The sequence below is a fragment of the Psammomys obesus genome, unplaced genomic scaffold (assembly GCF_907164565.1).
Source record: "Psammomys obesus unplaced genomic scaffold, mPsaObe1.curated_primary_1811, whole genome shotgun sequence".
NCBI lineage: Eukaryota > Metazoa > Chordata > Mammalia > Rodentia > Muridae > Psammomys > Psammomys obesus.
This window is the reverse complement of record NW_026596120.1, coordinates 10,550,642-10,563,446: the sequence shown is the minus strand read 5'-3', so window position 1 is coordinate 10,563,446 and position 12,805 is coordinate 10,550,642. Positions and strand designations below refer to the sequence as shown.

General features: G+C 36.9%; 1 protein-coding gene across 2 annotated transcripts in view; it reads right to left on the bottom strand.

Moving 5' to 3' along the window:
- Positions 1-12,805, bottom strand: part of Stag1 (STAG1 cohesin complex component) — a 288,255-nt gene that overhangs the window by 142,117 nt on the left and 133,333 nt on the right. For both annotated transcript variants that reach the window (XM_055629669.1, XM_055629670.1), the window contains exon 7: positions 9,464-9,668. In XM_055629669.1, coding sequence (XP_055485644.1) covers positions 9,464-9,668 — 205 coding nt within the window. The remainder of the gene's footprint in view (positions 1-9,463; positions 9,669-12,805) is intronic.

Below are 12,805 nucleotides of genomic sequence, written 5' to 3'. Positions count from 1 at the left end.
AATTCCTTAAAATATTTACAATTGCCACATGGACTCTACACACAAAGAAAGGCTTTTCCTGCCACTGCTCACCTAATAGTGAGTAACTTCCAAACCATGAAAAAGCACACTTACTTCGAAGGATACCATAAAACTACAAACAAGAATGATTTTAAAGAATGTCATATATATTTCCATTGAAATATATATGTAAACATATACACAATGCCGTATTTACCTACCTATGCACACCCTTGTTATTAATGAAAAAAATTCTTCTTACATTTACGACAGCTACAGCTACAGTGACTGCTGTAGTCCTGAAACAAATATAATCATACTAAAATCTGTTCACCTAAAGAAGATAAACAAGAAACAGGACCTGGGGTAAGATGATCAATCTTCAATTAGAAAGACAGATGGGATGGCATTGGAAGTAGGAGAAAACAAGTAAGAGGAGAGGAGTCTACCACAGAGGGTCTCTGAAAGACACTACCTAGCAGTGTATCAAAGCAGATGCTGAGACTCATAACCAAACCTTGAGCAGAGCGCAGGGAGTCATATTTAAGAAGGGGGAGTTACTATGGCCTGGAGAGGACAGGAGATCCACAAGGACCAAATATATCTGGGCACAGGGGTCTTTAACCTAGAACCCCTGTTCGGATGTGGCCCATGGCAGCTCAGTATCCAAGTGGGTACCCTAGTAAGGGGAACAGGGACTATCTCTGACATGAACTCAATGGCTGGCTCTTTGACCCTCCCCCGGAGGGAGGAACAGCCTTGCTAGACCACAGAGGAGGTCACTGCAGCCAGTCCTGAAGAGATCTGATAAGCTAGGGTCAGATGGAAGGGGAGGAGGACCTCCTCTATCAGTGGACTTAGAGAGGGGCAGGGAGGAGATGAGGGAGGGAGGTTGGGATGGGAAGGCAATAAGGGAGGGAGCTACAGCTGGGATATAAAGCATATAAACTGTAACTAATATAAAAAATAAAAATTTAATTAAAAAAGTAACAAAATACTGAAAACAAATTTAAGTTAATGACCATTTATAAACTTATTTAATAAAAATGTTTCTAAGATAAAATATTTTGTCTATTATGTTATTATTATTATAAGCTAGTGATTTTATACTATGTTTAAGAAAGAATATCTAAAAGATAAGAGGTATCTAGGGCATTTAAGTTCCCCAAATGTAGGATGGGATCAGTTTAGCAGCATACAGACAAACATCTATAATTCTAAAGCAAAATGAATGAACTCAGATCCCAAAGTCTGCTATTATGTAATGACCTTCTTAGGCCATGAAAGAATATATTCAAAATATTAAAACAAGTAAAAAGTACAAAATGACAAATAAATTCTCTCCAGGCATTAGCAGATACAAAACAATGGTATTTGTTCTTTATAGTAAAGCACGTCTCCACCCATATAATATTTAATCCAAACAAGAATTGTTGACAGACTCCTGAACATAATTATTTAAGTTTTGCTACTAAATTTCAGCTTTAAAAGCGTGATATGGATTTTCAAATACCTCCTTATGTCAAACAGAGGGCTCATTCACATTTTTACTTTTTTTTTTTTCGGTTCCACGTGGGAGGTTCATTAGGGGAAGGGGGGTTGCAGAGAGAAAGAGAAAAAGAGAGAGAGAGAGGTGGAGAGAAAGAGGAGAGAGTAAGAGAGGGAGGGGGCACATTTTTACTTCTTAAAATTTATTATTTATTACAGTTTATTCACTTTGTATCTGGCTGTAGGCCCCTTCCGTCCCTCTTCTACCCTTATACCCTTTTCCCCAGGCCACTAATGTTGGAGGTCCTCCTCCCCTTCGATCTGTCCCTAGCCTAGCAGGTCTCATCAGGACTGGCTGTATTACCTTCCTCTGTGACCTAGCAAGCCTGCATTCAACAGAATTCATGTTGGAGATAGCTCCTGCTCTCCTTACTAGAGAACCCATTTGGAGACTGAGCTGCCTATGGGCTACATCTGAGTAGGGGATCTAGGTCTTCTCCATGCATGGACCTTGGTTGGAGTACTGGTCTCTGCAGGGGGCCCTGGGCCCAAGTTTTTTGGCTTTGTTTTTCTCCTTGTGGAGCCCTGTCTCCTCCAGGTCTTACTATCTCTCACTTCTTCCATAAGACTTCCTGTATTCTGCCCAAAGTTTGGCTATGAGTTTCAGCATCTACTTCAATACCCTGATGGGTAGAGTCTTTCAGAAGTAATCTGTGGTAGGCTCCTGTACTGTTCCCTGCCTTCTCCCACTTCCAAAGTCTATTCCATTTGCCCTTCTGAATGAGGATTTAGCATCTTCCCTAGGGTCCTCCTTGTTGGTTAGCTTCTTTAGAACTATAGAAGTTAGCGTGTTTATCCTATATTAAATGCCTAATATAAACTTATAGGTGAGTATATACAATGTGTCTTTCTGTTTCTGAGTTACCTCTTTCTAGTTCTTTCCATTTGCCTGCAAAGTTCATGATTTCCTTGTTTTTAATTGCTGAGTAGTATTCCATTGTGTAATTCACCTTTTAAACTTTAAGTGTTGGTAAAGAATAATGAACATGTTCCTCCACAGTACCATTCAGAATGTCATAGGCAAACAAATTCTGACAATAAAAAGTTTATTGTTAAGCTTATTTTTAAAAAGTTGATGATTTCTTGTCTTTTGACTAAGATTAAGCCTATTATGAAAAAGTAGAAAGTGCTTTGAAATTCATGCCACTCTCATAGTCATTTATTTCATACTTCTTGAATGTTGTAATAACATGACACTAATAAAACAGTTATTTTCTTCAAATTAATTTTACAGCATGTTATAAAAATTACTAGAAAGTGACAGACATTACTTAAAAACTGTTTTAACTATAAGGTCCAGAAAATGCTTATGTGGTGCTTCCCTGTTTACTTAAAATGCAATATATAGTGAACAATGTTCTATGTACTAGATACAAATGAACAGAATAAAACTAAGTAACAGTACCAGTGATTTTTAAATTCTATTAAAGAAAAGACAAACAAAAAAATATATGCTGTGGTTGATATGCTGAATGGCAACGAAGTATATGTGTTGACACCTACTGGAGCTGTACACATATTCAGCAAGTAGAGCCTAATGGTCCCAGAGTGTGTCTTAAAGCAGCTTCCAAATAATCTTAAACCTTTACAATCTGACTAACTCAGTGATTTTGTTACAGTATTGAAAGCTGACTAACACATACAGTTACTGCCAAGACCAAGAACTGTGATACTGTATGCCTGATTGCATGAGAAGCCTTAGGGATTGGTTTGTAAAATTATAGAGCAGGCTAGAGAAAGACTAGAATATTACAAATAGAATTTAACAGGTAATTCTGGCACAGGCTCAGAGCAGACAAAGTGCTGTTAAAAAATGTGAATACTAAAGGCTGTGCTGATAAGGTTTCAGATGAAGATGCAGAATCTATAGGAACTGAGTTATAGGCCACTATGGTTTGACCATGGAAGAATTTTAGGGCACTTTGCCCATGACCTGAGAGTGTATGATGGGTAAAACTTAAAATGTAATGGGTAGGTGATCAAAGAGCAGGCCAATCAGATTATGTCAGAGGCAGTCCCTATTCCCATTACTATGTAACCCACTTGGACACTAAACTGCCATGGGCTACATCTGTGCAGGGGGTCTAGGTTATCTCCATGCATGGTACTTGGTTGGAGTATGAGTCTCTGGAAACACCCCTGTGTTCAAATTTTCTGGTTCTGTTGCTCTCCTTGTGGAGTTCCTGTCCTCCCCAGATCTTACTATTTCCCACTTCTTTCATAAGATTCCACGCACTCTGCCCAACAGTTGGCCAGCATCTGCTTTGATAGTCTGCAGGGCAGAGCCTTTCCACAGAAGATGAGAGTGTAGCCACTCCTGATGAGATCTGATGGACTAAGATCAGAAGGAAGGAGAGGAGGACCTCCCCTATCAGTGGACTTGGGGAGGAGCATGTGCGAAGAAGGAAGAGGGAAGGTGAGATCAGGATAGGAGGAAGGAGGGGTTTATGGGGGGATACAAAGTGAATAAAATGTAATAAAAAAATAAAAAATAAACTCTGACTTTAATTCATTAAAAAAAATGTAATGGGTAGAGTATGTGGCTGAGAAATTCTCAAGGCACTTCAGCACTTAGGCAGAAAAGTACAAGTGTTACTGGATGATTTTAGGAAAATGTATACTGAAAACAAGATTCGAAAAATAGGCAGAGAAGAAAATGGTAGAAAAACTTGCAATGTGGCCAGAAAAAAATTAGAAGAAAAGGTGTTACCAAAGATGGTGAAGTTACCAGTGGCAACAATAACAGTGCCTCAGAAAATCCTACTACTCAAGAAGGGCATGAGGGCTCAGAGAGAAGAAATAAAAGTTGTTTCAGAAACACTCCAGGGGAAGAATCCTTTGGGAAAAAGAAATAGCTTTGAGGTTTTCGTGCTCTAGGACAGGTCTAGAAAACTGTTTCCTGGGGAGTCAATTTCCTTTGTTCAGTTGATAAGGTACCAGGTAACTCATAAACCCATGGTTCAGGTAGGCCCTACAAATGGCCAAAGACAGTATGCATGTAAAGCCGGTTTTGTGGGTATGTGAAACACGACAATTATGGGATCATAAAGACTTCCACCGAAGTCAAAATTTCAAAATTTCGAAATTTCGAAATTTCAAAATTTCAAAGGAAAGCCTGGTAAGTTAAGTAGCAATGTTGCAAGGCCAAGTCTCTGCAGACATCCTGATAAGAGAGAAGCATGAAGGTATTTGTTTAAAATGAAGCAGAAGCTTCACTGGAGAACCTACAAGCTAAAACCAACAAGTAACACTTGCTGAGTGAAGCTGCAGGCAATGTACAAAACCAGTCCAAAACAATGGCAAGGTGAGCTACAACTTACAACCTTGTCCAAACCCTTTAGAACATGCTTTCTACTAGAGGATACTCTAGAGCTAGACATGGAGTTTTAGAACACAATGTATGCTTTATTTGGTTTAAGTTTTTCTTTGGTTTGATCCCTCATTTCTATTCCCCTATTTCTTTTTTTGTATATAGGGATGTTTACTCTACCCATTATATATTAGAAGTATGTAATCTTTTCTTTTACTTTGTTATTCAAAGTATTTCCTCCGAGTCTGACCTGACTATTGGACATCAAAGAGCAAAGAATGTTGCGGTGACCTAAAGAATAATGAAGCCACACATGCATTAACAGCAGCATGACTTGGTGGCTACAGACCTATATGTATACAGCTGCTGTCTGACAAATAAAATGATGTTTGGAAATGGGACAACCTGGACTTCTATGTCATGGATATTGATCATACTTTTAATTATACAAAATTATATAGAAATAAAAGATTATGGTGAGCTTAATTACAAATGGAAAATATTGTGAATATATTACTACATAAACACAGCAGGATGATGAATAGAGACCATTCACAACAAGTAAAGAGTTAGAAAAAGCGTGGCTACTGTAGCTAGAATAAGATATGGTAATTTGTTCTGAGAAATCCAGAAACATTCAATAATTAGATTTCAGTTCATTGAGAGCCAAACTATGCTCCCAGTAGGGTCACTTCAGATAGCTATTTAAAATGCAAACCAGGGTACTTTTTATGATTAAGAATAAATAAAACTATTCTGAAATGTGAATATTCTTTATTAAAATGCTTAAATAAAAATAATTAAGAAAGGTCTAATATGTAACTTCTAAAATTGTTTCAACTTAAAAACCCTTCCAAAAAGAGTGTTTATCTCCAACAGAGAAAGAGCACATGTAACCACCAGACTTCTAGAACTGAAAAACTGTGAAGTACTGGAAACTTTAATACAAATGTAGTAATAGGAAACATTGAAATGTAAGATATAAGACATAAAAGACTGACAATAAAGGTCAGTTTATTCAAAGCAAAAGTTCTAGATATTTGGAAAACAGACTAAAAGTACTATTGATAAGACCACACAGATAACTTATGATGGAACTGAATTCATTATATCTGTACCTTAAGAATAAGTAACCTGATTGTATCTCTTTTCAGTTAAGATAGAATTAAGATCAGAGATCATTTTATTTCAAAGCTTATAATCATATATAGCCATAACTATCCATGTCTTTGAAGCAGAAGATTGAATGCCCCGGCCCATCTTATCTAGTCCTCAAGATTTGTTTTGCAAAGTGAATAAAAATAATTACCTTTTACTCTATGTCTCTCATATGTACCATTAAAATGGATAGTCACTATCCGACCAGAATTATCAAAAAAGCTTTTGTTCAAGGGGGTTGGCCATATATTGAAATTTTATACAACTGAGCTATGGAAGTATTGAGTGTAGACAAATTGTAATTATAGATATATTATTGAGGAATCATTATCCATTAGAACTTGGAATAAAAAAACAATGTTTCGTACATTCTATTTTTTAATATTTAATACCTTTCCATCATTCAATTTTAACTAATAAAAGGCAATTCTAGCCAGGGAAGGAAGTAGGCTAAATGCACATCTTCACCTAGTTTTTTTCCTCCAAAACTAATCCCCAAGTTTTATTCCCAATTCTGTAGCATACCACCTAATACAGTTTACCTTAGCCCAATCCTACCCCATCTCCAATGGGGCACATAGATTTTCTCCTCCAAAAGTCCTTGCCCTCACTCACTGATTTATCTCATTACCCCCTACCTCTTGCAGGCATTCCCTAGGGAACCTACAGGCCACTCCAGCCTCAAAAGCTGATAGAGAATATTTAACCTGAACACAAAACAATGTACCTTCTTCTTAGCACCTTACAGAACTATCTCCAAAATTGACCATATTCAGGGACATAAAGCAAGTCTTGGCACATACAAAACAATTAAAGAAACACCTTACATCTTGTCTATCATGGATTAAAAATGGGTATCAACAACAAAGAGCTAACAAAGTCATGAAAACTAAACAAGTCAAAATGGAATGAAAAATTGATCAATAAAGAATTAAAGATTTCTTAGAACTGAATAAAAATGAATACATATCATACCAAAACTCACAGCACACAATTAACGTGGTCCTAAGAGGGACTAAGTATGTATGTAAAAAACTGGAGAGATCTCAGACTAGTAACTTAACAGCACACTTGAAAGCTCTAGAACAAACAGAAAAACAAAAATCACACCCAAGAGGAATAAGATTGCAAGAAATAATCAAACTCAGGGCAAAACAAAAACAACAAAAGACCCAAACAAAACAATGAATGAGTAAAACAGTGAAACAGTTGGGTCCTTGAGAAAAATCACTAAGATGGAGAAACCCTTATTTAAATTAACTAAAAGGCAGAGAGACAATATCCAAATTAACAAAATTAGAGATGAAAAGGGGACATACCAACGGAGACTGAGGAAATCCAGAGAATCATAAGGATGTTTAAAAACCTGTACTCCACCAAACTGGAAAATCTAAAATAAATGGATAATTTTCTCAATAGACACCACTTACAAAAGTTAAATCAAGATCAAACAAGCAATTTAAACAGACCTATCATTCCTAATGAAATAGAAGCAGTCATTAAAAATCTCCCAACCAAAAGAGTCCACGGCCAGATGATTTTAGCACAGAATTCTACCAGATTTTCAAAGACTTAATGCTGATATCCTCAAATTATTGTACAAAACAGAAACAGAATGAACATTGTTCAATTTGTTTTATGAGACTATAGCTGCTTTGATACCCAAACCACATAAGGACCCAATAAAGAAATAGAATTACAGACCAATTTCCCTTATGAACATAAACTCAAAAACATCTCAATAAAAAGAATGGAAACAGAATCCAAGAAAACATCATAAAGGTCATCCACCATGACCAAGTAGCCTTCATCCCAGAGATGCAAGGATGACTCAAAATATATGTATATCAATAAATGTAATCCACCACATAAACAAACTGGAAAACAAACAAACCAATGATTGTCTCATTAGATTCAGAAATATCTTCAACAAAATCCAAAACCTTTTCATGATAAAACTTCTGGATAGATTAGTGTTACAAGGGACATACATCAACATAGTAAAGTCAATGCACAGCAAGCCCATGGCAAATATCAACTTGAATGGAGAGAAACTCAAAGTAATGCTACTAAAATCAGGTACAAGGATTGTCCATTCTCTCCATACTTATTCAATACAGAACTTGAAGTCTTAGAGTGACAAAACAACCGAAGGAGTTCAACGGGATACAAATTAGAAAGGAAGAAGTGAAAATATCTTTATCTGCAGATAGTATCCAAAAATGATTCTAAAAATCCCATCAAGGAACTCCTACAGCTGACGAATACTTTCAGCAAAGTAGCTGCATACAAAATTAACTCAGAAAACCCTAGAGCCTTCCTAAAGACAAATGACAAATAGGCTGAGAAATCAGGGAAATAAGTTTTCCAAGAGCCTCAAATAATATCAAATATTGAGGGGCAGATAAAGTGATGAATCACAGAAAATTTGACAGAATGAGTCAGAAATAGGATATGCCTAACTCTCAGAACAGCACAGGAAAAGAGAGGCGATCTAAGAACACAGAGAAAAGGCAGTTAGGGAAGTGGAGGTCAGTTAGTTGGCAATCATTGAGTCCACTGAGAGGCAGTGTAGTTTGTGGCAATTCAGTCAGGTCAGTTGAATAAAGTTTGGTGCAGCTTAGTCAAGTGAGTGCAGTGGAGTTGAGTTTGGTAATGAGTTCATGCAGAGGCAGTTGAAGCCAGAGAACGAGAAGGAGCAGGACCAGATGATAGGAACAGATAACTAGAGTTAATTTGAGACCAAGCAGAGCAATTCAGTCAGAAGCCAGAAGAAGCCAGTTTCAGTCAGCTTGTAGAGGAGTATCAGCCAGAACAGCTGAGTTGAATAAGGCAACCAGAATTCAGAAAGAACGAGAAATGGTGACCATATTTAGCAGTAAGCCTCCAGGATGACAATTACATCTGACGAATAAGATACTTTTACAACTGTTCTAAAGAGAATTACATAACAATAAAATTACAATGACATTCTGCTTTACTAATAGATCAATACTTGCTCAGCCATCATCAGAGTTTTCTTATGCAGAAGAGGGGAGCAAACACAGAGACCCACAGCCACACTGTGTGGAGTATGAGAGACTGTTAAGTTTTATGACATGTTGAAGTTATCTGAGAGAAAAAAACCTCAATTAAGATCAGGCTGTAGGCAACCTCATGGGTCCTTTTCTTAATTAGTGATTGATGGAGGAGGGCCCCATTCCTTTAAACCCAGCAAACAGCTATTTTCCATTTTATTCTTAAGGCTGTCAAATACCAAGTAGAAAAACTATCATGTATTTTATTCTATTAAGTAAAAATAACCATGTAGATAAATTCCAAGAAAATGGTATTTTTATTAAAGCAGTAACTAAATTAACTTTACACCAAAGCAACATTTGGCTATAATGACAAAATTTAGTAAAATCATAAAATCAATGAAAAGGAAAGAAGATGTTGGTTACTTACCAGCAAGGGTACTTGTATGCCTAAAAGCTCTGACCTGGGAGTCTGATAAACCAGTCAAAAGCGAGATCACGGTGTCCATCATATATTCATCATAAATTATGCTATATTGACACTGTCGAATCAGGACTCCAATAAATTCACAAAAATTGGAACGAAATTTTTTCCACTGAGGACCAGGCATGGTAAGGGGGTAGTCACCACTGTCCTGAATGTGTAAAAAGAACTTATTAAGTATCACAAGATAGCAGTTAGATCAGATTTTATTCCTATATACAAAAAAATATTTTATTTTCAAATATACAGACTAAAGTATAAAATGGCTTTTATGGGTACATTAAGTGTTAATGTTTTTGCTTTAAACATCCACAAATAATTCCTAAAGTGCTCAAAACTATCATATTAAAATCAGTGTTTATTTCATTGTTCTGAAACTCATTATAAAAATAGTCCAATTTATGTGTTTACATTTTATAAAGATAAACTGAAGCAAAAACAAAAATAATAAAAAGTTTAGACTGAAAGAAATATTTACTATTGAATATGAACAAAGTAAGAGGGCAGGAGTAGTGGGGTCAGAGGGAGGGCCGGGAGAGAGAGAGTGGACATGGAGGAGGCACGCATGCATCTCCAGTATAGGGCAGGCTACTGGGAGTCTATGGGGATGACCTAGCTGAGACTTCTAGCACCAGAATTTAAGGAGCCTGAAGTGGTCACCTCCTATAGCCAGGTAGAACTTCCAGCAGAGGGAGGGTGACACCACCCATAAAACCTTAAACCCCAAACTGGTCTTGCCTACAGGAAGTGTAGGTGTAAAGATGGAGCAGATATTGAAGAAACGGCAAACCAATGAATGGCCTAACATGAGAACCACCCCATTGGAGAGAACCAACCCTTGTCACTATTAATGATACTTTGCTATGATTGCTGACAGAAACCTAGAATAAATGTCTTCTAAGAGGCTTCATCCAACAGCTGATGAAAACAGATGCAAAAACCCATACTCAAACAACAGGCTGAGCTCAGGGAGTCTTGTGGAAGAGGGGAGGAAGGAGAGGGAGCAGGAGGAGTCAAAGACACCACAAGAAGACCTACAGAGTTAACTATCCTGGGTCATGGGGCCTCACAGAGACTGAACCACCAACCAAAGAGGGTGCATGGAATGGACCTAGAGCCCCTACATATACGTAGCAGATATGCAGCATGGTCAACATGTGGATCCCCTAACAATGGGATTAGGGGCTGTCTCTGACTCTGCTGCCTGCCACTATATCTCTTACTCTAGCTGGGATACCTTGTCAGGTCCCAGGGGGAGAGAATGAGCTTAGTCCTATTGTGTCTGGGTGGGATGATACTCCTTGGGACCTTCCCTTCTTTAAGAAAAGTAAAAAAGGGAGTTGGGAGGAGGAGGGCATGAGGGCAGGACTGGGAGGAGAGGAAGAAGTGCTCTGGGATCAGGATGTAGAAAGATTAAATTAATAACTAAATGGAAAAAGATCACTTTTCACCTTATTTTTTATTCTTTTACTGAGAGAGAGGATGGCAGCCAGAGACATCCAACACAAGCATGCCATGGTGTACATGTGCAAGTCAAGAGTCTATGAGTCTTGGCTGTCTTCTTCCATCATGTTGTTTCTACATATTAAACTCCTATCAGCAGGCTTGGTAGCAAGCACTTTTTATCAACTGAAACATCTTACCAAGTCAGCAAAGCATTTCTCAGTATTTGTAAATCAAAACTTTTAAGAACTGAAGATTTTTAAAACATAAGCACTTCACAAGAAGCCTAAAGCTAACCTTTCACATGCAGATGACATTTCTGCTAGTTTTACAATAAACTTTATTACAATTCTATTTCACAGAGTAGATTTATTAACTTCTTGTTTGTCTGTCTCTTTTTCATTTAGAGAAAGAAAGGGTGTGTAGTTAAATGGATGGGAAGTTAGAGAAAAATTGGAGAAGGGGAACCATGATCAGAATGTTATATAAAAGCTTCCTTTCAATAAATATATATTAATAAAAAAAAGCTACTAACATGTTCATTAATAAACATGTTCATTAATAAATTCTTAGTTCTCAAATGAATTACAAATTGAAATTTTTAACATTTTCTTGAACATATATCACTTGTGCATATCATTTTTTTAAAGTGTAGGATTTCTGATGGGCAATGAAGTACTGATAATCTTTATTAAGGAACTATTTTTGAAAAACAAAACAAAAAAAACAAAAACTCAGAATGTTAACAAAGTAAAGAAAAAAATAAAGAATATAAAAAGTGGCTCAAAGGATCAATCCTTAACTATATTTAAGATCTTTGAGGAAAGTCTTCTAATGTTCTTAAATAAGATCTATATTCTTGATAAACAACGTAAAACCATATGAGGTACCTGATAAAGTATTTTGCAGACTATCTCACAAAATAATGCAGACAAAATAAAAAAATAACCAATCAAATGAGAAGGAATAAAAGAACAAATCATTCTTAAATAAGTTGAAAAAATAAAGGGGTAAACTGGTGTACAGTAAAATACAGTAGAGTATGTATTTGGTATGTACTTTGTCTATATACTAGTGTCTGGTGATAGCTTTTAGGATTAAGAATCAAGACCTTTAGAAAAGCAAAGAATTTGTTTTAAATCCCCAAACTGCAAGGCAGGGCCTCAAAGATTGTAAAGTCCAAGCATCAGCTTCAATAAAATTGTTCCCGAGAACTCATGGGACAGTACAGTTGCTACTGACTATACTTATTATAGAGTGGTTCTCAAGTAACAGGTGTCAAATGAGACAATCAACAGACAAGCTGTTTCTTAGGTTTTAAAAAAGAACTTCCAGGAACTGGCCGCAGAGGCACATGACTGTAATTCTAGCACTCGGGGAGGAAGAGGAGGGTGGAACTCTTGAGTTTGAGGCCAGCCTGGTCTACAAAGAGAGTCCAGGACAGACAAGGCTACCCAGAGTAGCCCTGTCTCGAAAACAAACAAACAAAAACAATAACAAAACAAACAAACAAACCTTCATGATGAAAGCAGGTTAAAATAAAAAAAAAGGGTAGAGTGCTGCCAAGTTTCAACTTAGTAACAAAACTTGAGGGCTTTAAGGTCCTATGAAATGGACTAACAGGTAAACATACTTGCCATGCAAGCCTGATGGGGCTGAGTTCCATCCACAGAAACAACTCTGGAAGGAGAGAACTGAACCCAAAGATGTTCTCTGAATTCCTAAAGTATGCTAGGGCACATGCACACTTCCATACAAACATGCTCCTACCCAAATACACAAAAGCATTGAAAGGCAGAATTAGCTCCTAAACCCCTCATGCCTTGGATTTTAAATTTCGTTATT